Genomic DNA, 25,884 nt, shown 5'->3' on the forward strand with positions numbered 1-25,884 from the left:
AGGTTTCCCGGCTGCTACGTCGCGTTTTCGCGGTCCCGACCTAAATCCCATTGACTTCCATGTATAGTCGAATCTCGATAATTCGAACTCGCAGGGGCCGAAAAATTTCTTCGAATTTAAAGGACTTATTTTTGAAATATTAGTGCACCATAGCACGACGTACGAACGGCGCGATTCGTGAAATATCGCGGCGCGCAAGCACATATCGAGCGAGGGCCACGGAACTGCCCGCGCTCGCTTCGCGATAACGGCAGAAAACGAAACTTCAGGGAGCGGGCGGCGCAGGCACGGTGAGAGAGCGAGATTGTGGTTGTGAAGAGGCGACGGGCGTGCGCGCGGACCGTCGCAGGTGGCGAAGGAGGGCGGCTGGTAAGCGGATTTGGCCTCTGCAACTCTGTCGCTTCGGTGGCTCCCCTCGCCCTTCCTCTCAACACCCTCATAGCCCTTCGACTGTCTCCGTGCACGTCCGCCGCTCCCACCGGCCCGGCGCCGCTTAGCCCGCCCCCTTACGCTCCCTTAATTCGAAGTTTCGGTTTCTGCCGTTGAAGCGAGCGTTGGCCGAACTGGGCCTCCGCCGTTGCTTACCTCTGCGCTGCAGCCGCAGCGTTGGCTGAGACGTCGGCACGTACACGCGTGTTCCAGCGCCACGCAGAAACGGCGACCTTGGCGTGACGCCGCAGTTCTTTTGTTTTTTTTTCCTCCGCGCGGCGTTGAGGGTCTCGCATAAGCTTTTGCTCTGTGGCGGTGTCGAAGCAATGCCGTTCGGAGGTGCCGCCACGTGATTTGGCGCGCTGCTGAGAGCATTGTCGGTGCGCGGTGTAAGTTGCAACAAGCGACCGGCACGTTGCAGATACGACGCACCCGCGCGGGTGCCGTTACTGCCGTATCCTGAAAGCGATCTGCGACGTGCGCATAGTGCGCGCCCGCGCGGACCTTATCGTCAAAATGATCTGCGATGTTGACAAAGTGCGCCTACCGCCAGTAGCTTCGTATGCGCTGTGCCTTCGACGTTTAGTTCGCGTTGAAGCGAGAGACGGCGCAAAGGTCAATTCGCTCGCTGCTGCTGCGTTACCGTTGCTTCACCTTTCGGCGAAACTTCGGCTTTTTCTTTCTCTCTCTCTTTTTTTTCGCGGTCCCTTGAAAAACGTATCAACGGGACGTTTTCTTCTTGTCCAAATCGTCAACGATCGCCTTCTGAAAGGCGTATAAGTGCGCGCACGTGATCTTGAGAATGTTTTCGCACGCCACTGAACGCCTGAGCAAGTCGAGTGTAGGGAGCGTTTTGGCCGTCGAGGCTGCGCCGCGGTCGACGTTGCAGCATTGGTCCTCGTCTAATTTCTCGCTAAGCATCGGCTAGGCTGTGATGTGGTTCGGTCCGCTTGACGTGGGGACCAATGAGATTGCGCAGCCGCGTGACGTAGTCGGTTGCTTCGCGACTATGGATCCTGCCCAGATCTCGCTGTGCCGGCTTGTCTGTGCCGGTGGCCCCGCCGGCTCGGCCGCCGCCGCTGTTGTTCACGCGTTCGTGTGATCCCTAGCGGCGCGGCAACACGTTCGGAACAGCCGATTTTTTTCGTATTGTGAGTAATGTATTTCGGCCGAGGAATGCTACGAATTCGTATCACACCGAAATTCGTACCAGCCGGGTTCGTATCACCGGGGTTTTACTGTACCTCCTACTTAGAAGATAACAATCTACTTTACCCCAAACAACACGGGTTTCGTAAAGGTAACTGTAACTCAACTCCTCGAAATAACGCATGAGTTTGCTACAGTAATTAACTCGAGACTTCAAGCTGATGCAATATTCGTAGACTTTTCCGAAGCTTTTGACAGGGTGCCCCATCCAAAATTAATTGACAGGCTTAAGAATATCGGGATTAACACTAACATAGTACACTGGATAGCTGCCTATCTCTCAAACCGCAAAAATAAATGTTAAAATAAATGACACTGAATCTGAAGAGTTAGATGTCTACTCCGGTGTTTCACAAGGGTCTGTGCTCGGTCCAATTCTTTTCCTAATATTAGTTAACGACATTCACTCTCATGTTGAACCTGATGTAACAGTAAGGCTATTTGCAGATGACTGCGTCATCTACACTACACTGCACACGATTAACGACCAGATACGACTTAATTCCTCCTTAAGAAACATTGCCAAATGGTGTCAAGAATGGGGTATGGAAATTAACGTAGCAAAAACTTCATCTATGTGTATAACTCGAAAAAAGGTACCCTTAAAATTTGCGTATCATCTAATGGGACTACATGTAACAGAAGCCGATACAGTTAAATACTTGGGTGTTACCATCACAAACACATTAAAATGGGATGTTCACATTAAACAGACGTGCACAAAAGCATATAGACAGCTGGGATACCTTCGCAGAAACCTTGTACTGGCACCTTCCAAAGTTAGGCTAGCAAGTTATAAAGCCCTTGTAAGTCCAATCCTTGAATACAGCAGTATTATCTGGAATCTGCACCAAATCTACCTTCTTGATCAACTGGAGGGAATTCAAAATACAGTGTAGACCACTTATAACATAAGTCGCCGGAGTCGCGAATATGCGCACTATAAGCGGTACCGCACTATAACCAAAAGAACAATTTTCAAGGCCTGCACATATGCAAAACATGTGCACTGAGGCGCCACGTGTATGCAACAGTCGAGGAATGCGGCTAGAACGTTTCAATTCAATTTACAGTCGAATCTCGTTAATTCTAACCAAATCACGCGGCGGCGCCTCCGAGCGGCATTGCTCCGGCACCGCCATAGAGTAAAAGCTTAGGAGAGACCCCTCAATGTTGCGCGCGAACAAAAAAAATAAAAAATAGGGAAAAAAAATGCGACGGAAATTTCACCTTCTCTCAAATGGCAAGGTCGCCGATTCTGCGTTGTGCCGGAACATGCATGTACGCGCCGACGTCTCAGCCACGCTACCGTAGCCACACGTAGAAAATGGCAGTGAACCCTTCTTTCTCCTTTATGCTTCCTCTACTTTCTAGTCACGTGTTGACCTTACACGCTGCGGCTACGGCGCAGTGGGAAGCAACGGCGTTGTCCCAGGCCAGCCAACGAAACTGCCCACGCCGGCAAACGCCCGCTTCCCGGGAGATAACAGCAGAAAACGAAACTTCGGGGATCTGGCGCCGGGCCGACTGGAGGGGCGGCGCCTGCACGGCGGTGGGCGCGCACGGTGACAGTCGAAAGTGCGGGAGCTATGAGGGAGAGTGAGGGGAGCCACCGAAGCTGCGGAGTTGCCGAGGCGAAATCCGCTTCCCTGCCGCCCTCCTCCCTCACATTCCACGGTCTCTGCGTGCGCCCTTCGCTGTGCTGTGCCGGCGCCGCCTGCTCCCTGAAGTTTCGTTTGCTGCCGTTATCGTGAAGCGAGCGTCGGATGGCGTTGGCAGTTTCGTGGCCCTCGCTTGCTATGCGCGCCGTGATATTTCACGACTCGCATTCTAGATTCTGGTTTCAGCCTCACTGGCCGTTCGTTCGTTCGTTCACACCACGTGCGCTTGTCCTCCACTTCGTCTCTCTTTCTTCCTCGAGCACTCCTTGGGGCGCCCGTTTGAGGAGAGCGTTCGCCGTCTCCGCTGACTTCCGTACTCCCATGGGAGGCAGCCGCACCGTAACTGGTATTTCGTTTCCCGCAACTGTACTATAAGCGATAGGTGTATACATGGAGTGCTATTGGAAAATTAACGGGAGTCAAAAGACCGCACTATATCCGGTCCTGCACTATAAGCGGTTACATTATGTGGTCTATACTGTAAAGCTCTTTGGTTTATGTATTCGTAGTACTCGCGTGACATGACGTCAGCATAACCGCACTACGCAACAGGGCAGACATTCAAACTTTAGCGATTCGCCGACGCGTTGCTGCTTTAAAGTTTCTTTACCTTCTTTATCATGACAATATTAATATAAGCAAACACGAGTACCTAAAACCACCATACCAGCGCTCAGCCAGAACAAACCACGACAAGAGTATCAGGCCATTTATCTCCCGCTGTAATACATTCAAGTATTCCTTCTTTCCATCAGTCATAGAATTATGGAATAAACTGCCACGCGACATTGTGTCCTCAGAATCTATTAACGCATTTTCTGTCAAGATTGAAAAATTTCTTAATCAACAAGTTGCGCCATTGTAGAAAAAAAAAAAAAGCGCTGCTCATGGAGTGTATGTTTTTCATGTGTATGCTGATCACAGTTTTTAGTGTATGCTTTTACTGCGTATGCCGCTTGCAGTTCTTATTCCGAACTCAGTGTCTAATGTGTACCCTTTCCTGTTAGTCTGTACTGCTTAAGTTTTTTTTCCTTTTTTATGTATTCTTTGCAATCTGTATTTTTTATTTTTTGTTCCCACTCCTGTAAGAGCCTGTCAAAGCTTACAGTATTAATAAATAAATAAATAATAAATAAATAATAAATAATTGTCGAAGTTAGGACGTTCAGTGCCATAGGACGTTGGCTGTGACTCGTACCACCTCGGTGCCCAACGACGCTAATGACAGAATCGAGAGATGTGTCCTGTGACACCGCAGGTATAACACACGGGAGGCTCGCGGCTAACGTTCGGGTAGGATGGGTATGTCTGTGGCTCCGAGTAGGCCGTCGCTGAACAACGGGCATATCCCTCAGCACGCTCGTTGCCGGTTTCCCGGTGGTAGTTCTGTTGTGTTCTCATTGGCCTTCTCGAGCGGTACTCCTCGACAGTCGTTGCAGCGATGGAAAGGGAAGCTGGTGGAGGATTGGACGGATGTTGAGTATCACGGAACTCATTGTTCAATTCCGTGCAACGACGTAACTCCTCTCTAACAATCTGTCTAATGATTGTCGCGAGATCGACTGATGGGATGTCGTCTTCAATGCTTGCAACAGTTGTTGTGTTTGCTAGCCGGCCAAACTTCGGGATTGTGCGGCGCAGTTTGAGAGCCTCAAAGGTACGGCAATGACGCATTACATCAGCGACTGAGCTAAGGTTCTCTTTACCAATGATGAAGTTGTAAACGTCCTCCGCGATTCCCTTCAAATGGCCAACTTTGTCCTCCTCTGACATACGAGGATTGGCTGTCCTGTATAGCTTGAGCACGTTTTCGATGTAGGTCGTGCACGTCTCGCCCGGAACTTGAGCTCTATGAAGGAGCGTTTGCTCGGCCTGCTTCTTCTTTGCGATTGAATCGCCGAAACGCTCCTTGATTTCGGACGTGAAACGATCCCACGTTGTCAGAGTTTCCTCGTGGTTATCGAACCACACGAGCGCCGTGTCCATCAGAAAGAAGACTACATTGGACGTTACGCTGTCCCAACGATAGTGCTCGCTCATGCGTTCGTAGTGGTTAAGCCATTCTTCCACGTCCTCGCCGGGCTTCCCTCCGAATGTGCTAGGCTCTACCAGATGTTGGCGCTGCCACGGACTAGCCATCGTTTGGGTCGAAGATGCCGCTGGTTCCGTGCGAGTGTTGGCTTCGGTGTGGGACATCTGAAACACCGGAAATAATGGGGACAATGCAGCGATTCGGTGGCTTCGACGCAGATCAGGAGGTTGGAGAAACGTGTTGTCCGTGTTGGGTGGGGTACCCCGCACCTACCCCGAAAACTGTTATGGATGATCGATGTTTATTTACAAATGAAGACCAGGATGGATGAGAGGTCGCCACGATGTCGCCACCAAAATGTAGCCGTGGCTGTCACTGAGCTCTTCGTGCTCCTCTTCTTCTAGCTTCTCCTCTTCGCCACATTACAAAATGTAATAAAAGCATTAGAAATGTGTGCTGGGTCATTGACATCTTCATTATCTATTATAAAGGAAGATGAAAAGACAGCAGGTGAGGCACGGTGCCAAAATTTACATGGGTTTTCTTTTAATAAGTTCGGAAGTTGCTCATCAAAGTAAACATTGTTGGCCGCATTCCATTTCAGGCGAAGCTCTTCTTTTACTGCATTAATAAGCAACAAATGCCATCGTGGGTGGGCTGTGGTATCGCCCACGCATTACACTGTCAAAATGAAACTACTGCTTGCTGCAACCCTGCTAACGAAACTGTGGTCACTATCGATGCAATCATGGATGGATGCTGACCACACAATTCCCAAGGTATGCAGCCAACGCGCACAGAGTCAAAACGAAACTGCTGTTTGTCGCATTTCACGGCGGTCGAAACCGAGCTCATTATCGACTCTACGATCATGAATACTGACTACGCTGTTGTGAAGGCACGCAGCCCACTCGCATGTACTCAGTCAGAATGAAACAACTGCTCGCCGCAACCGCTGCGGACGGAACCACGGTTGCAGTGAGCGTGATCAGTGGTGGTAATTACGTGGTTCTGAAAGGCATGCGGCCGATGTGCGCACGGAGTCGGAAAGAAACTTCTGTTAGGCGCAACCGCTGTGGACGAAACTGTGGTCGCTATCACAGCATGATCACGAATGGCGACTACACAGTTCTAAAGGCATGCGGTGCGATATGCAGCGGCAAACGCAAGAATAAGGGCTAGATTTATTTATTTATTTATTTTTATTTGTTAGTATACCCTCAAGGCTCAGAGGGCTTTACAGAGGATACAATATTGTCACGAGCTCTCATAACAGAGCACATTTGTTATAGTGAGGCATAAATTAATAAAATAAGAGCCTCTGCCCGCACCAATCGTAACAGAGGACAGAAAGAGCACGAATGACCACGAGGACTGGCAGTAGAGAAGGAAGACGACATTTGGCTGGCTGCTTTTGTACTGGGCCCGAAACACGCGAACCGTTCCGATTTATCTGCCCTGCATAATTAAATAAACGCTTCGCGCGTAACATTTCGTGGAGCTGTGCTGGGTACCTCCCACGACTGACAACGGAATCGTCTGTACAAGACCTTCGTAGAAGTCGTCACCTTGGTGGACTTTTGCCATCGGCCACCATCATGCCTAGAGAGGAAGATGCTCCCAGTACTGCATTGGCAGGACGAGCTCCGATTCAACACTACCGAGAGCCACGCACATTCTCCGCAAAGGCAGGAGAAGATATTTATGAGTGGCTCACCCATTATGAAAGGGTAAGCCAATACAATCATTGGAACGCCACCTCCTAACTGAGGAACGTTGTTTTCTTTTTGAGTGACACAGCGATGGTTTGGTACGACAACCATGCGGACACGCTAACCATCTGGGCCTGTTTTGTTGATGAGATTAAGAAGTGTTTTGGCGATTTGGATGCTAAGAAGAAACGAGTGGAATTAACGTTCGCTCAGAGTGGTCAGGTCCCCGTAGAGACTTGCACCACATTCATCGAGGAAGTTCTAAAGCTGTGTAAGACTGTAGTGAAATAAAACGAACAATCGCCAAGGAAGAACATGTATTGGAAAATAAAACTTGACGTTAGGGCCCTTACGAGACCCTTGATCACAACGAAAGCAAACGCAGTGGCTCGTTTAAGTATGGGATGGATGGCGCAGTGTGCGTGTGTAGATTTCGGGCAAATTTCCACGTGTCCTGTTTATCGCATGTTATTTCGTCTGAATGTGTAGCGATTCAAGCATTAGTCTTGCAGGCAGTTTCTTCTTTCTGGCAATAATGGATGCCGATTCCCTGCCTATGCAATGACCTGTGTTCTCGTGGTGTTCTGATATAGTGTTTGAAGATGAGTTGCCCTTGGCGACATTGCACTGATGCCGTTTTATGCGTTTTTTTAATTTCCAGTCTCGCCATCATAGGTTGCATCACAATCTCTGCACGGTATTTTATACACAACACCGGGGTACCTTGATCGTTCCAAGGGGTCTTTTACGCGCATCATTTGACCACGTAACTTGCTTGACGGGGCATGCCCAACCCAAATGTCATACTCATTTAAAACTCTTGCCAAAGCCTCGCTTACCCCGCGCGCATACGGAATGGCTACGCGTTTACTCTTCTTTGTAACCGCTTGGCGGTTGAGCATTTGAGGCGGGTATCCGTTATTCGACAAGTCCCTCCGTACCGAGTCCAGTTCTGCTCTGCGTATTGTAGGGCTCGAACAGAGATGGAAGGCACAATCGAACAGAGATCACACGACCGAGCGCTTATGGCCCTTTGGGTGTACGGAAAGGAAATCGAGGTATTTTCTCGTGTGCGTGGGCTTTCAATATACCGTTGTGGCGAAACCTTTATCCATGCATTCCACGAGAACATCAAAGAAAGCTATGCGGCTGCTCTCTTCATATACCACCGTAACTGGATACTGGGCTTGAATGAGTTGAGGTGGGCCAAAAACTTTTGGACGTCACTGCGGCGAATAACACAGAAACAGTCGTCAATGTAATGGACGAAGAATTTTGGAGTAGGGGAGAAAGTCGACAATGCAGCATCCTCGATGTCCTCCAGGGCTAGATTAGGGCACACGACTGATACAGAAGCCCCATGGCAGTCCCGAAGACTTGTCTGTAAAAATGCTTATTAAAAACAAAGTACGTATTTTTGAGGCAATCCAGTACAGGCTATCCGGCTATCTTCACAGTGTACTACGCCCGCTAGTTGGAAAAACTTCTGTGTTTGTGAAAAAAACCAAGACATTTTGTGGAAAGGTTAAAAGAGTAGTACAATCGATGAAGACCACATCATGGTCTCATTTGAGATAAAATCTATGTTTACGTGCGTGCCTGTCGATTTTGCGATAAAATGTTGCAGAGAAGCACTGGAACGGAATCCCTCTTTGCCCTCTTCACGTCGATTACGTATGCCATCTGCTGGAGTTTTGCCTCAAAAATATGTAAGTCTTCGGGACCACCATGGGGGCTTCTGTATCAGTCGTGTGCGTTAAACTATTTTTATGCTGAAGAATAGGGTTCATGTGCGTATTGACGGTGTCTCTACCATGGCTTTAGTCGACACGGGCGCAACTGTTTCCGTCAGGAGTGTGCTGTAAGTCTTTTGGGATGCAAGGTCATGTTTTGTTGGGACCAGAGCACAAGTTTTCGTGGAGTGGGTGATGACTCATTATACCCGGTCGGAGTTTGTAATGTGGATGTGTCATTAGGCGGTCGAGTTTTCAACACTGAATTTACTGTCCTTTCTAGTTGCACCCACAATCTGATTCTAGGGATCGACTTTTTGTAGTTGTGTGGTGCCAATATTGACTGCCGCACGGGAGAACTCAGTGTGGGCGGGTGTGCTTCATCTGTGATCTTGGAAGACTCACCCAAGAGAGTGTGTTTTCCGTTTCCGAGGATACAGTTGTGCCCGCCTTATACGCGATGGGTGTTGCTGTTGTTTGTTCTGCTCGCAACTCGTTCCATGTTGCAGTGGACCCCGTACATGTGAACTGCCTAAAGAAAAATGTGTTGGTTCCACATTGCATGGTATCGGTGCTGAATGGATGCACACGGCTGTGGGTGATAAATTGTTCTACTGAAACGGCGGTGCTGCCTCAAGGCTTGAAGCTTGCCACATTTCAAGACTCGCCGATACCCATGGCAGTGCTTACAAAACTTCCAGGCACAGCAGAAGCCAGTAACATGCGCCCTGTGGACTCAAAATTCATTTCCATGGTCGCTAAATTGCTCAATGACCATAAGCGTGAGGCGTTGGTGGCGGTCCTTGCAAAACACTCCTCAGTATTCCACTTCGCGCAGCACGACGGCCCGACATCGATCCCTGCGTCTAGAACTCGCCACCTCATCAACACAGGATCTGCTCAACCAATTCGACAAAAACCCTATCGCGTATCGCCCACAGAGTGCAAGATAATCAGTGATCAAGTCGAAGAAATGCTAACCGAAGGAGTCATTCAAGAGTCATCTAGCCCTTGGGCAGCACCAGTGATATTGGTGAAAAAGAAAGATGGTACATGGCGATTCTGTGTTGATTACTGATGTTACCTAAACAATGTTATGAAAAAAAGACCCACTTCCGCGAATTGACGGCGCGAACAATTGCCGAGTGCAGCCTAGCCCCGCAACTGTGTGTATGTGAACGGATCATCAGTAGTGTTGCAGACACTATTGATTGTGGAGAGACTCCTTCTGACGCACTCTTCATCTTTCATTCAGGAGCGATAAGGCTTTTGCTTGTTCTGTCTGTGCACTTGTTCCTTTAATGCTGCTTTGAAATTTTGTAGTCGAAGCTTGGCTACATGTGTTAAAACGTGCTGGCTTTTGTGCTTTATGTGCCACAAACTATTGTATTCTTTTCTATTCACTTTTCTGCAGGCTTGCATCAAAAAGCCTTCTAAGGCTGCACAAACATTGGAAAGCATGAAAGCGATCTCGGAATTGGAAAAAGCCACTGCGAGTTGCAACAGCACCAGTTCTACGCCGGAAATTACGTGGGTGGAAGTTTTGAAAGAACCTGCCACGGGGATAACGACACCTCTCCAGCCCCGCTCGACTAGTGCTTCCACAGCCACCGTGCACAAGCAGTGTTCTTCGACCACATCAGTGGTGACTTCTTCCTCATCGAGTTGTACAGCTGCCACGTCGAGCAGCACCATCTCTGTGCCAGTATTTCACTTCGTGGCTAGTGGTGGCAGCCCAAAGCCAACAGCGGGTCCCTCCACGGGCGGTGCACAGGTGTCGTCCAGACCGGCGGCACAAGTGGCTCCGCGTCCTCGCCTGCCACTCCTGCTGCCCGCACCACCGCGACCGGGCTCAACAGTGGCTGTGGGCAACACCAGAGCACGAGAGATGCCCACACTGCGATTCCAGTCCACGGGTCCGCAGAACCTGACGGTGGTTCCGAGTCTCTACTGCACAATCCAATTGACTCAGAAGTGTGGCAACATGAGTGGCACACAGCTGAAATCGCTTGTCAGTCATCTGGTCCAGAAGCGCGCCGAGGAGCTGCAGAAAATGGGCAGTGGGCAAACCATTGTGCTCCAGGCACCGCTAACCCTGCCATCAGTACAGGCATCGAAGACCGCGCCTCGCTTGCCCTCCCAGACAACAGCCAAACAGCAGCTGGTCTCGAGCATGCCACAGACGGTCACCGCTAGTGTTCAAGCAACAAAACTGCCGCTCACATCTGTGCTGCCGGTGCCTTTGAGTGCTGCAACAAGAGAGCCAATTCCGACAGATTTGGTACAGGCGGTTCTTGATGATAGTGACCGAGGGCCAGTGCCCCCAGTTCAGCATAGTGTTATGATGAGAAGCTTGCTTCGTACTGGACCAAAGATTGCAAGTGTCACAAGCTTGGCGGTTGGGGCTGGGGCACAAGAGTCACTACAGGAAACCACCTGCACTGCCCCCCCAACTTTGGTGCCAGCTTCTCCGCAGCTTGGAGTTGTGATGCCAATTGCAACACAGGTGGATGTGCGCGAAGTAGCCAGCGTCCCTGTTGCGAGTTGTGCAAGCGGACAGTGCACAGTCATTTCCGGCATACCCGAAATGGCTCCTGTAAAACTGATTGCGCCAAAATTGGAACCAGGTGCAGCACGGTTGCCCGTCAAAGAGGAGGCAAGGAAGGCAAGCACGGTGAGTTTTAATTAGCTTACTGAACCTTGGCTTCACTGATGTGACATCTGCCTTGTACTCGTTTATCACGTTTTCATTAACACTGGCTGCTACCTTCTTCCTCCCTGGCGAGCACTAAATTATGCTGGCACAGTTTATGCTTAATTTCTAGTGAGCTTGGTTCACACTGAAGCGTGCGAGAGAATCATGTTCTACAACACAAGATAGAAAAGAAATTATTTCAGGAGGTGACAGAGGGGGTTGATTCCCCTACTCATTGATGTTCAGGTGTCAGTGATGGTGCAATTGGCAGCCTTCTTCTCTTGTCTAGCCTGCAGCAGGAAAAGTAAGGCAATAAGTACAACTTGAGGTTTCATGTTGATGTTTTCTGGTACAGTCACACCTCGATTTAACGAAACTCGCTATTATTTTCATCTTAGCTCCATTGAAGACGGTGTATTTTTTTTTGCAATTTGGAGGAGTGAGTTCGTGACACAGTTTTGATTAAACCAAGTGTTCGGCTATTTCAGGCATTAACTTGGAACCTGTATGGCTAGTAAATGTAGCAAAAAACAATTACAATTTCGGCTGAGGCATTTTATGCACCCTTCTGCGTGAAAAGTGCCAAAAACGCCATCATAGCACGAATGACGGGATGCAGTTGGCAGGAAACAGTGGTACACAGGAAACACTGCTGCGCCATTTGTCGTGTTGGTAAACAACTTGCGGAGGACACGCGGCAGCTCGCAGTGCTCAGAGAAATGCATAGGGGGAAGGACTTCAGTAATGTGATCAAGCATGCAGGCGATTAATGTACAATTTCACCGTCTAATTTGTTAAACAGATCAATAATTGTTGCCCATGTTTGCAACTTAAAATGTTGTTTGGGCATTCCATCTAAAGTGTACTAAGTGTTTTTTTGACCATCTCCAATTCTGCTGAAACATATCATACTATTTTACGTCTATGTGGGAAGTAATTTTTCGAGCAATTGCTTTTGGAAAAAAATTTCAAATGACGTGAGGGCGCGTCGAAGGTTTCTCACATGGGTGAAACTATGTCTTGCAGAAGAATTTCTACAAAATTATTGCTTTTGACCTATTACTCCAAAATTTGTTCCTATATAGCCTGTAGGTGGTACTTTTTCGTGACTATTGTATTACTTTTCTTTTTACTTTACAATATTTTTAGACATGAAAAAAAAAGTCGACAATTGCCGGATATATATTTTTTACAGAACATCTCATTGTTCCACGAGGAATATATTTAAATATGGGCTTGGTATACTAGATCATAAAGATACTTTGAGAACAAATAAAACCTGAACTTTCTGCTAATTTGTGCCAAAGATGGGAAAAATGACATTCCGACTCGCTTCGTGGCGTCATTTTCACAATGTAGCGGTCGAAGTAAAAATATGGCCTAATCAGCATTGGGTAGCTGACCTGGTTGTGTCAGCTATAGATGCATCAAATAAATTGGTAGCAAAGCATGCTCTAATTCAATGCTGATTGGGCCATATTTTTACTTGGACTGCTACATTTTGAAAATGAAGCCACGAAGCGAGTCAGAACGTAATTTTTTCCAGGGTTATTGCAATTTTAACAGAAAGTAAGAAAACTACCATAGTCATAAAAAAGTGCCGTCTGCAGAACATACAAAAAATATTTCGCAATAATAGGTCAAACCAATAATTTTGTAGAAATTTTTCTGCCAGACGTAGTTTCACTTGTGTGTGCAAACCTTTGAAGCACCCAACGGCATCAGAAAATTTTTTTCAGAAAGAAATCGGTTGATTAATTGCCTCCCACATTGAGGTAAAATGCTTGCGGTATGCTATTTTTCAACAGAATCGGAGATGGTCGAAAAAACACCTTGTACACTTAAGATGGCATGACCCTATTTTATTACAGGTAGCTAAATATCACGGCGTAAGAACATTTAGGTGTTAACATTGCGTGCGCGCAAGCGTCCAGTATATGTTCGGCAGCGCGCGGGCACACCAAGTAGCTCTGCTGCTATCCGATAGATGGCGCCATGGTCAGTGGTCCCAGCTTACCTGAGCCGGCAGTTTGACATTGCTCTGCTTCCCCGAAATTTTCGTTCATAGTGGAGTGAGTAAAACTCAAAGCGCGAAGGAAATTCGGTATTTCAGAATAAAGTGATACGTGTGCCACGCTTAATGCTTCATCAAGGTTCCTTGTGCAGGGCGTCGATGACGTGAACACAGATTGATTGGGCAGCACTCAAAGCCCACTCAAGTTACACTCGCGCGCACAATTTGTTTCGCCTGGTACAGCCGTTCATCCAAGCATAAGTATTTCATGCTTATCGCTTCTACCATTCACACTCGGAAGACCGTAGCAGCATCGTTGCGCGAATTGAGTGTGGCCACGATATAAATTAAGAAATGAAACGGCGCAAGCTTGCGATATGCAACGCATTAGAGTAATTTGGCTGTTCATGGCTAGAACTTATGATGAGAATGCACATTAGCTCTGTAAAAATTATTTCAAATGGGAATTTATTATACCATCCAATTATCTTGGATGGTATATTTTAACTGCGCTAAGCCAGACGGACAAAGACGGGGCAGACAAGACATGTGCAGACTCGCAACTGTCTTGAACACTTTGAGTAAATGTATCGGAGTGCCCTATTTTGTTGCTTTTCGAATAGGGCGCCCAAGTACTTCTGGTGTGGATTCTAAATTATTGCCGCATATGGGCCTAACCAGTGTTTTGTACGCCGTTAGGTTAGCCTGAGGGGATGTTCCAGCAAGCTTCCTACGTAAAAATCCAAGTTGCTTAAAAGCTCGTGAGCAAATGTGATCATCCCATTTTACTGTTTACGTCAATATAATTCCCAAGTACTTCACCGCGTTGACCCTTTTTACCTGTTCACCAAGCAGTGTATACTCCTAAAGAAGGGGTGTTTTTCTGCGAGTTACAGTAATGCACATTGTCTTGCCAGTGTTAATTTGGATTCCACATTTGCCGCATAAGTTGACATTGTTTTGGAGGCATTTATTGAATTTGCCGGCTCGGTCATGTTACTAAAGGGGGTTTAATTCTGCAGTCATCTGCAAACAGCCTTATTGTCACTCTTGGTTCTATACAAGAATAAATATCGTTAACATTGATAAGGAACAATGTCGGGCTGAGCACAGACCCTTGCAGAACACCAGAAAACACATCAACATGATCAGATTCGGAATTATGGAAAGTAACATATTGCGTTCGATGAAAAACATAAGCTGCAATCGAAGACACAATTTCAGGATTAATACCAAAAGATGTTAGTTTCTCTATTAGAAGTGAGTGCAGGATGCGGTCAAATGCCTTGGAGAAACTTATAGATATTGAATCAGTCTGCACTCGAGCATTCATTGCTAAAGCAAAATCATGCGCTATTTCTAAAAACTGCGTCGTGGTCAAAAGCCCCCTTCTGGAGGCATGTTGTCTAAAATATAAATTGTTTTCTTCCAAGTAACTCATGAGGGCCTCATTAATGATATGCTTCGTTAACTTGCAGCATGTGCTAGTTAACGATATCGGCCTGTACTTCTCAACTAGCGGTTCATTTCCTCCTTTATGGATAGATATCACCTTCACACATAACCAGTGTTGAGGAAGCACTGCTGTTTCTCATGATAAGGCAAATGTAGCAGAGGGGATATTTGAGCCGCATAGCGCCTAAGGAATACATTGGAAATGGTGTCTGGACCCTGCAATTTTTGGCTTCAATCTGTAGTAGCAAGTTGAAGATACCAGCTTTGGTTATTGTTAAGTTTGGCATCAGTAAGCCATTGGGTGATGTTGGCACATGCGTAGACTGCCTACGGTTATAAACTGGCTGAAAATATGCACTGAAGCAATTCGAGATAGTATGTTTGTCTTCAATAATACGACCCGCTATTTCCAGTCTGCTTTCAGGACCGTCTGGTTTAGATAAATACTGTCAAAACTTCCGTGGCTCATTTGTCATGAATTTGGTCAAAGTTCCTGAAAAAAAAAAAAAAATCGTCGCCCCTTCCTCTACCAGAAAAGGGGGGTGCACCTTGTGAAGCTTGTCCTGGGTGCACCTTGTGTTTGACGGTTATGTTTCTTGTGAGTAACTTGACCATGACCAAGGGAAGGTCAGGTGATCTACTCGGTGTTGGCGGAGTCCTGCAGCTTTAGCGGCTCGCACCGTAGGATCGGACCTTTTTGGGCGATCTTCCGTCCGCACTTGGAGAGGTTCGTACACAATACACATGGTCGTCCCATTGGTTTTCCGATACTTACCTGAGCGGAAACGAAGCGGGCACAGCATGCGCGAAACCCTTTCCTGCCCTTTCCCTCCCCGGTGGAAGCGATATGGCTCTGATTGGCTGCACACAAGGCGTGAGCGCGCGTGCGCAGCTGGCACCGTGCCTAATGACTCTTGCTCCGGCACTGGTGAGCCACCGCTGGAGCCGGAGTTTTAGCGTTACATCACCGGTGCAGGCTAGCGTACACAAGCTTCGCTTGAAAAGGATTTCTCTTGCAGTCTTTAGTTGTAGCTTCAACTCGTGTAAAAGTTCAAAGTTCACTAAAAAGTTGTAATTTATTTAACATGAACACACAGCATGCCCTTAAGTATATATCACGATACTAGCCGCTCCAGCGCATCAGGCTTTTCTTTGTTATCTTCTTTGAGACCGTAGATGACAATATTATTTCGAGCTTCTGTTTTCGAGGTCTTCAATTTTGCTGTGCAAGCCAATAAATTTCTTGCTCATGGCATTTGCATTTGCATTTCTCAACCTTCTCCTGACATCCACGCTTGCCTCAGTGATGCAAGCGTGGTTTCAGTCTGCGAAAGTCGCAGTTGTACATCTCGAAGGCCACTTTCTAAAGCTGAGTGCGAGTCCTGAATTTCTCTCACAGTGCATAATATCGCATCTATCATCCACATCTTCCACATCACCACTGAGTTTCAACAACATCAAAATTATACACACAGATTCCAAGTAACAACAAAGTACACACTGGGGGTTTGGCAGCGCAAATAAACCAACATAACCACTTCTAGTATAGTTAACTAAAGACCACTTATCTTGAATAACAAGGGGCACGAATTTCAGCATCGTGCTTCAGGCGGTGCCGCCGAGCCCAATGAAGCCCGCGCGGCTCCAGTGGTTCCACTGACGTTCCAGCAGCTGGTGCACCACAAGCATGTTCTGGGCATGGCGTCCACGTCGGGTGAAGCTTGTGGGTTCTCGGTGTCTCACAGGAGACCAACCACCGCGGGTTCTCGCTTAGCGAGCCACAGGGCCGCGTCAGCCGTCGCCTCCAGCACCGCTCGCGCGCGAGCTCAGAGGCCGCAAGGGGCTACCGAGCGATGCACGCGAAAACACAGTAAAGCCCCGAGTTGACGGAAACCGTTTACTGAAACCGTCAGCACCAGCACTGCACAAACGCCCGCGCGGAGGGGAGCCAAAGGGGTCCCGCACCAGGGTGAAAATACAATAACAGGCACCTATAGCACGTCGCGGCGAGAGCACAGGCTCAAGCTGGGACACGCCGCTAGGAAAAGTCCTGGCGGCTATGCTACTTGCTCTGGCGATAACCAATGGGTCAACTCGCGAGAGCACGGGCAATATCCTTCGGCTTAGGCTTTCGGCAAGTGCGGCTCGGCGGGGTACGACCTCGCGCGAGCACTAATGGCACCGCTCGTCGGCTTAGCGTCGGGAAAGGATCAGCACAAAGTACGCGCTCCCCGCATGGGCAAAGGCACCGTGCGCGAGCTCCAGTCCTAGTCACAAAGGTGTCAGCGGACGAGAGGAAAGCATGAACGTACCGTGCGCTGGTCCCGGAGAGAAGTCCCGAGGCACCCTACGCCGCTAGCAGCCGACCACCGGCCGCGTAGCGACGTCAGCCACCCGCCCTCACCGCCAACCGCCGCGTGAGCAGCGGCACCGCGGGAACCGGTTAGGCGGCGCGGGCGGAGAAGGAGGCCAGCGGGAAACGATGGCGAGGGATGGCAGAGCAGTGAAGCCCGCGCAATCATGCCGGCGCAACCCTCAATCCCCACATCCTCCTCTCCTTAAATGCCCCCCTACCAGCCTGGCGAAACAGCTAGTAGGGGCTTATGCATCAAAGACAATTGAGTCTTTCATGAACAAGCTAAATGCTAACCTCAGCCCAGCAAGTACTCTTAAAACACCGCGTTCCGACATATATATATATAAACACTTTCATGCACTACAATAATAATAATTACATACAAGGATCATGGAAAAATAAAAAATTAAACTGCTACGCTTTACAATACAAAAAAAAAAATGCCGCGAGAGGGGGGAGAAATATTAACAAAAAAAAATCGGCCGCTGGCGCAGGACAGTGTCCAAGGTGCGAAGGGGAAACGGCGCGTAAAGTTCTGTGGCTAGGGGCGGTGGCCGAAGACGTAGGAGTTTCGAGGGCAGTCTTGATAGCAGGAACAGGCTCACCGTTGGTAGATCGGAGTTGTTGCTTTCGTGGTGGTGGCGGTCCCGAACTCCAGCCGGATGGGGCAGGACACTGCCGGGTCAGCTGGCCATGCCGCCGGAGCCAAGATGAAAGGGGGCAGCCACAACCGTGGCTGCAAGGCGTTTGCACAGCGGCGGCGACTGAAGAGAGCCGGGCTCTCGGTCTGTCGTCAGAGGGTCAGTGACCCCGTCCACCTTCAGTGTCCACGACGATCCGATGCTGCAGTTGGTGCGACTTCTGGTTGCTTCGAAGAGCAACAGGCACCACGCACGCGCACACACACACGCACGCACACACTCCTTTTTTCACCATGGCTGCGCAACACTGCCAAACACCGCCATGCTCATCGCCGTACACAACGCGCCGTGCCATAGAAGGCGCCAAGCGTCCTTCGTCCCCCTCACACGGACGAGTCAATGGGACCATTGTCCACCACCACGCCTGACGACCGCGCAAATCAACAACCCCCTTCTCGGCAAAGAAAAAAGAAAGGTAAAAGAAAAGAACAAGAAAAATAAAAATCTTCACCGTCTACGTACAAGAAAAAAAAAAACACGTAATGAATTAAACTATAAGGCTGTACACGCGAAAATTAAACACACTTTCAAAAAAAACATAAATACACTCAGCGTATGTGCTTAAAAAAATGGGGAAAAAATGCACACTGTTAAAACACTACATAAACACACTTGCAATACGCTGGGCTGGGACTAGCTTCTTTTCGTGCACTGGCCGCAAAGAAGCTAGCCCACTGAGGCTATGCATTTTACTGAGGGCCTTCGGTTGCGGAAAAGTCCGTCGTCCGGCGCGAAATCACACAGGTGACCGCTTCCTCAGATTGTACCGGTGCGTGGTCCGAATGCGGTCCGTTGCTCCAGGTGTGCCCCGTTGCTTGCGCGCAATGCCACTGGGCATTGCGTTTGCAAGTGTGGGCGCGAGCTTGTCGGACCGTGACTGCAAAGGCCTTCAGGTCGGCGATATGGGCACAGCTGAGTTTTCCCGAAGAGGGATCCTTCAGCAAGTACGCGAGTAGAGACCAAACTTTCTCTACTCGGTACGGACCAAGCCACTTAGGAGCGAGCGAGGCTGAGAACCCCTTGGTCGCATCGCTAAGAGCGTGGTTGCGCTTCAGGACGAGATCACCTACCTTAAATGAAAGATGGCGATGCTTCCGGTCGTATTGAGCCTTCTGCTGGGCCCTGGCCGACGCCTTGCTCTACAGAGAGCCCGACAAAGCCTGTCCCGAAGTGCTGAAGCGTAAGCAGAACAGTCTGCCGGCGCTTCCTCGTCCCCGAGCTGGCATTGCATGACACTGGTCACCGGATTAGCCAACTCCCTTCCAAAATTGAGTAAGGCGGGAGAGAAACCAGTTGAGCGATTCTCGGAGGTTCGGACTGCGAACGCGAGCTCACTCAAGTGGTCTGCCGAATCCTTTTGACATGGCAAAGGCCGCTAACATTGGTTAAAGAGTTCTATTGAGTCTCTCCGTCAAATTGGACTGGGGATGGTAGGGCGAAGTGGTGCAGTGATTAATTCCCAGGGAACGGCACGTAGCACCAAACACCCGAGCGGTGAAATAGGACGCGTTGTCCCTAATCAGTCTTTTCGGAAAGCCGAACCGACAAAACACTTCCTGTAGCCTTTCCAGCACCGCTCGCACTGTCACTTTACGAAGCGGAAACAGTTCCACCCATTTAGCAAAATGATCAACGACTACCATCAGGTGTGTGAACCCCTGCTTACTCCTGGGGAAAGGCCCCATAAGATCGCAGGTGGCCACTTGCCATGGACGCTCACTGTCGATTGGTTTCATCAGCCCGGGCGGCTTGCCACCCCTTGATTTCACCATTTGACAGACATGGCAGGAACGGCAATAGCGGAAAATGTCACGCTTTATGCCAGGCCAGATCACAGTTTGGCTTAGTTTCGCAAAAACTTTAGAGCCACTCAAATGACCGGCCAAGGGTTCGTCATGAGAACATCGCAACAGTGCGCTTCTCAGACTTTTGGGGATAACCACCTTAAACGGGTCCACAGCGTCATCATCGGTGGCTATGTATTTCAGCAGGAGCCCATCATGATCCAGCAAATATAAATCCGCGGGGGACTCAGCGACACACGCTGTTTCCGGCCCCCCTGCGCCCGCCGCACTACCAGCAGCGTCTCAGCGCTCCGTCTCCCTGAGACCGTCGCTCACTCCGTGACAAAACGGATTAATTTGCTGGGCCTTCTGTAGCTCTTGCCTGCTGAAAGCGATTCCAATTCTCCCAAAGGAGAGGTTGGTCTCGTCCCCACTCAGGACTGCAGCCATCGGCGTCATGGGTTCGCTTTCAAGAAGCTCCCCCGCACGCACGCTTTGCGGCGCGCTGCTTGCCTGGAGAGCAGAAGAACAGGTTTGCCCGCTTGCGGACTCGCCTCTCTCTCCGCTCGTTTCGTCCCCGACGCTAGCTGGCGCTAAGGCACCGGCAGCGGCTGTTGCACCTGGAGGAAAGCTCTGGGTGGACAATGGGGCATGAGATAGCGCGTCAGCTACCACGTTGGCACTTAGATGTAGTGGCGCTTCGTGCCGTGTCGCTCTATCCCACTGGGGATTGTGAGTCGACAAGCGCATAGCGCACGAGCTTGCCCCCGAATTCTGCGCGCGACACGGTTCCTGCCGCACCTCTCGATCCCAAAGGGGACCATGAGCGGGCGAGCGCGAAGCTCGGGGGCTTGCCCCCGAACTCGGCGCGCTACATGATTCCGACGCCTCATCTGCACAGGCAGAATCGGACGCCGGCAGGCTGATGAACGGCTTTAGCAACGTGAACTGACCGTCGCGATAGCCGCCATTCACAATGTCCACAACGATCCCAGTTTTAAGGAGAAAGTCCCGGCCGAGAATCACAGGAACACTGAGCCCTGGGAGATGAACGAAACGCGTGCGTCTCATTCGCTCTCCCCACCTGACAGTCAGCCTTGCGGCGCCAGCCGAATGGGCCACACCTTTCGCAAGATTGAATGTCGTTCGGCAGTCCCGCAAGCGCACTGCGTGCTTTTGCAAGTGGCACAAAACCTGTTCGCCGAACAACGAAGCGCTTGCGCCCGTGTCCAGCAGCGCCGAAAATTCGCGGCCGGCAATGGTCACCGGAATAAACGGCGCGTGCGTACCAGCAACACAACCTGCTCGGTACGCCGAGGGAACAAGCAAAGGTTCGGTCACTCGTGCCTTTGCGAGCGACCTGCTATCCCGTTTCCCGGCCTCACAGGAGACCGGGGCGCGGTGCAATCCCTTGCAATGTGCCCTCGTTGTTGGCAGCGAAAACAGCGTACTCTGCCGCGGTATCTTTCCCGAGGCGGAGCAGCCTCAGCTCCCTGCCGGGGTCGGCTCGCCGCTTGGCCAATGGGCCGATTATGAGTGTTTCCCTCCGCGATGCGCTGGGTCGAAAAGCGTCCCTGCGCATGCGTTTCGGTCGGTGGCGCAGCACAGGCTGCCCGCTTCCCATGCGTGTAAGGGTCGAGAGCGCGCCCGCTCAGCTCCCAAACACACCCGCTTGCAGCCGCAAAGGCAGCTTGGCCGGGTTGTTGCCGTTGGGGAAAGGGCTCAGGCCCTCTCCACGCTCAGCTCGGCTCAAGGGCCTTGCTGGCGGGCGGCGGTGGGCGATAGGCGCGCGCGGCGATAATGTCACCTTGAATGCGCTTTGCCTCGGCGGCTAATTCCTCCAGATTTCGGAAGCGGCCGCCGCGCGGGTACGCCGAAAAGGTTGGATGTGCCTGCCTGACCACCCGTTCGACGCGTTCCTCGTTCGAGGCATTGGGCTCGGCGACTAAGAAAAGGTCTTCCATCGCCCGTACGTACTCCTGAAGCGACTCATCCGGAGTCTGTGTACGTAGCCCAAGCTCTCGCCGCATCCTACTCTCGTAGTCAGCGGGTAGGAATTCACGCAGGAATGCCGCGCGGAACTCCTCGAGGGTTGTTGCACGGTGTCCGGAAAGCCTGTACCACCTAGCAGCCGAGTCAGTGAGTGCAACAGGGACGACGCGTCCGAGTACATCCTGATCGTTCAAACCCAGAGCTCTCTGGTAGCGTGCGAGGGAGTAACAGTAGTCCCTGGCACTGAGCAGGTCACTGTATCCGCTGTAGGTCGGGACTGCCAACCGTACAGCGGGGTGAGCGCATTTCGGAACAGCCGACAGCGTTTTAACTGCCCCAGAGAGTGCCTGGATCATTTCGGCGGCGTTATGCAACAGTGTCTGTGCGCCTGCTCCAAAGGGAGCCGTTGTCGCGTTAGCGGTGCGATCGAGCAAGGATGAACTGACGTCCAGCTCGATGAGTGGCGCGGTTTCCACAGGGATACCGGCCGGCGCGCCGCCGTCCCCAGAGGAAAAAGGGCTCCTAGCAGGGTGTGCCTGCTGTCGTTCACAGCTGCCACTTGAGGCAGCTAAGCTATACGTGAATTGCTTAGGCCGCTTGCAGCCAGCGTTGACAAAACAGGCGCGTGCTCGATCGGTGTGCCACTGGGCGTCAACGAATGTACTCCAAAGGGAGACGTATGAGCGGAATTCGTGGTCGCCGTGATTGAAGGATCCCCACAGGGGGCCGCGGCATACCACTGGTTTTGGCTGTTCAATTGAGAAGCAGCCAATGTCAATACAACAGGTGTGTGCTCGATCAGTGTGCCACTGGGCGCCACCGAGTGTACTCCAAAGGGAGACGTATGAGCGGAATTCGTGGTCGCCGTGATTGAAGGTTCCCCACAGGGGGCCGCGGCATACCACTGGTTTTGGCTGTTCAATTGAGAAGCAGCCAGTGTCGATACAACAGGTGTTTGCTCGATCGGTGTGCCACTGGGCGCCACCGAGTGTACTCCAAAGGGAGACGTATGAGCGGAATTCGTGGTCGCCGTGATTGGAGGTTCCCCACAGGGGGCCGCGGCATACCACTGGTTTTGGCTGTTCAATTGAGAAGCAGCCAACGGGCAAAAGTCGGAGAGGGCTAAGGCCCCGTTTCCACGCTGCGCTCCGTTTACTCCCGAAGGAGTCAATGATCGGGAGCGCTGCGACATCGCACTGCTTGGCATTCCAAAGGGAGCCGTGGCAGACGAATGTGCCCGTGTGCACTGTTCGGAGAGGGCTCTGACCCCGTTTTCAAACAACGCTACTGCTCCAAAGGGAGCTGGTACGTAGCGCCTCGCGTTGCTGTCCCCAAAGGGGGTCGTTACAAGCGAGGGTGCAGGAGTGCGCTGCTCAAGGGGGGCCCTGGCCCCGTTCTCGAGCAACGCAGCGTCTGCTAGCACTAACAAAGGACAAAGGTCACTACGCCTAGCAGACATAACGCGGCGAGTCCAATTCGCTAAGGCGTATTGACTCGGCTAAGCACAGACAAAGGCTTAATGAGCCTTTGAATCCGCGTTGGGCGCCAGTGTGGGTTCTCGGTGTCTCACAGGAGACCAACCACCGCGGGTTCGAGCTTAGCGAGCCACAGGGCCGCGTCAGCCGTCGCCTCCAGCACCGCTCGCGCGCGAGCTCAGAGGCCGCAAGGGGCTACCGAGCGACGCACGCAAAAACACAGTAAAGCCCCGAGTTGACGGAAACTGTTTACTGAAACCGTCGGCACCAGCACTGCACAAACGCCCGCGCGGAGGGGAGCCAAAGGGGTCCCGCACCAGGGCGAAAATACAATAACAGGCGCCTATAGCACGTCGCGGCGAGAGCACAGGCTCAAGCTGGGACACGCCGCTAGGAAAAGTCCCGGCGGCTATGCTACTTGCTCTGGCGATAACCAATGGGTCAACTCGCAAGAGCACGGGCAATATCCTTCGGCTTAGGCTTTCGGCAAGTGCGGCTCGGCGGGGTACGACCTCGCGCGAGCACTAATGGCACCGCTCGTCGGCTTAGCGTCGGGAAAGGATCAGCACAAAGTACGCGCTCCCCGCATGGGCAAAGGCACCGTGCGCGAGCTCCAGTCCTAGTCACAAAGGTGTCAGCGGACGAGAGGAAAGCATGAACGTACCGTGCGCTGGTCCCGGAGAGAAGTCCCGAGGCACGCTATGCCGCTAGCAGCCGACCACCGGCCGCGTAGCGACGTCAGCGCCCCGCCCTCACCGCAAACCGCCGCGTGCGCAGCGCCACCGCGGGAACCGGTTAGGCGGCGCGGGCGGAGAAGGAGGCCAGCGGGAAACGATGGCGAGGGATGGCAGAGCAGTGAAGCCTGCGCAATCATGCCGGCGCAACCCTTAATCCCCACAAGGTTGCAGTATAGCCGGGTGATATCGCCGATGCTTGATGCACATGCTGATAGGTATACGATGCCTGGTTCCAGTGCTGTTGTCGTTCTGGCGGTATGATCGCTGCAAAGCGAGCATCGTCTGTGCCATAAAGTCCTAGGAACACCTGGGCCGCGATCAATGATCATTGTTTGGAGTGCGCGTTCGATTACGCCACACACGATTCGCCTAGGCCGCGCCGACGTCATCAGCCACAGGACGTGGCCGTGTTTTTCGTGACGTCAAAATGACGACACACTCCTGTCAATCATTTTGAAACCAAGCACATCTTCTGCTAGGAGCAGAATGCGATGAGAGGTGTGAAGTTCGAGCGGTCATGTGCTCGTTACCAGACCGGCTCGTTACCAGACGGTGGCTGCGGCTACAGAATGGCACGTTCTGATCCAATCTATAGTCTAATTCGAGAAAATGGTGGTGGCAATGGGAACTTCCGCTGTTGCATTGGCGTTGCTCGAGGAGGAAGCAGAGCGGTTAGAGGTGCGACAAGCATTTGAAGAGATGGAAGCAAGCGAATTTGAGCATCGCTTTCGTTTCTAGAAACTAACAGTACGTTGGTTGTGCGAAAAATTCGACCCCATCATAGGGTGCCAGTGGAATGTTGTTGTTGCCTCTTGAAAAGCGCGCCACTGTTGCCATCGTTCTTTTTTTTCACTATATGTTACACCACCTAGCAATGCAGAGAAACTAATAGTTATAAATTGTAGTAGTCATACGTATTACTATTTGAGAACGTGTTTAAGCTTCAGAAGAAGAAATACATTTTTTATGTAAAGATTTTATTCATTGGAAGGCGAGAAACATTTCGTTTTGTAGTACTATATTGTCTGCAAGCGGACGACAGATGACGCATGTAAACTTTCAGGAAGTTCACCACTTGTTGATTGGCTGCTTTCTCTCTCCCTCCCGTTCTCACAATTTTTGCATGCTGCCCACTTTGTGACGTTGCAGCAACTGAACACAACGTGTTTTAAACAAAGATCTGCGCCCCAGGATAACAAGGGGCACCAAGTTTAGCTCCAGGCGGTGCTGGTGAGCCCAATCCTAACTAGCCTCAAGGTGGCCAGAGCATTGGCATTGTCGGCTTCTTCTTGAGAAGTGTATTGTTGCTGTGTTGCATAGAGAAGAGTTCGTTAAAATACTTGAGTCTGCACATTTCATGTGTATTAAGCAGTGCCACAGCCGGAAAAAGTATATGAGTATGTACGGCTCTGATGTTTTCAACCTTGATAGAATGTTGGTGTATCTGAACACACCAAAAATAAATACACTACAGGTCATTGTTGGATTTTATTGTTGACAACAAAAAGTTTCATTAATAGTTCCAATTTGCAACATGTCATGGTGCCCACTTTATCACGGCCGCCACAGCCAATTTAATCCTGCATAAGGGTGTGGCTTCAGAGATAAGTGCACTTATGCTAGCTGCTTAGCTAGTAGCGCCTTAATGCTTAAATATAGAGATTTTAGTTCCCTTCAGCAAGTTGAGTTATGCAGTCTTGTGTAACAGTTAGCATTTTGTTGTCCATAAGCTTTGAACTTCCTTGGTAATGCTTCAGAGAAACTAAAAGTGGACACATTTTGGTGATGCTTTAAAAAACTAGTCTTGATAAGTAAGTAACAAGGCAACTAGTATTTTCAGATGAACTTACTGAATGCTACTGTAACATTTAATTCAGATGATCTGGGGAGGTATTCTGT

At 50.5% G+C, this 25,884-nt stretch overlaps 1 protein-coding gene across 3 annotated transcripts in view; it reads left to right on the forward strand.

The window, feature by feature from the left end:
- Positions 1-25,884, forward strand: part of LOC119459390 (serine-rich adhesin for platelets-like) — a 299,849-nt gene that overhangs the window by 147,699 nt on the left and 126,266 nt on the right. For all 3 annotated transcript variants that reach the window (XM_049671415.1, XM_037721183.2, XM_049671416.1), the window contains exon 10: positions 10,191-11,450. In XM_049671415.1, the coding sequence (XP_049527372.1) occupies positions 10,191-11,450 (1,260 nt within the window). The remainder of the gene's footprint in view (positions 1-10,190; positions 11,451-25,884) is intronic.

The sequence above is a fragment of the Dermacentor silvarum genome, chromosome 7, assembly GCF_013339745.2.
Source record: "Dermacentor silvarum isolate Dsil-2018 chromosome 7, BIME_Dsil_1.4, whole genome shotgun sequence".
Lineage (NCBI taxonomy): Eukaryota > Metazoa > Arthropoda > Arachnida > Ixodida > Ixodidae > Dermacentor > Dermacentor silvarum.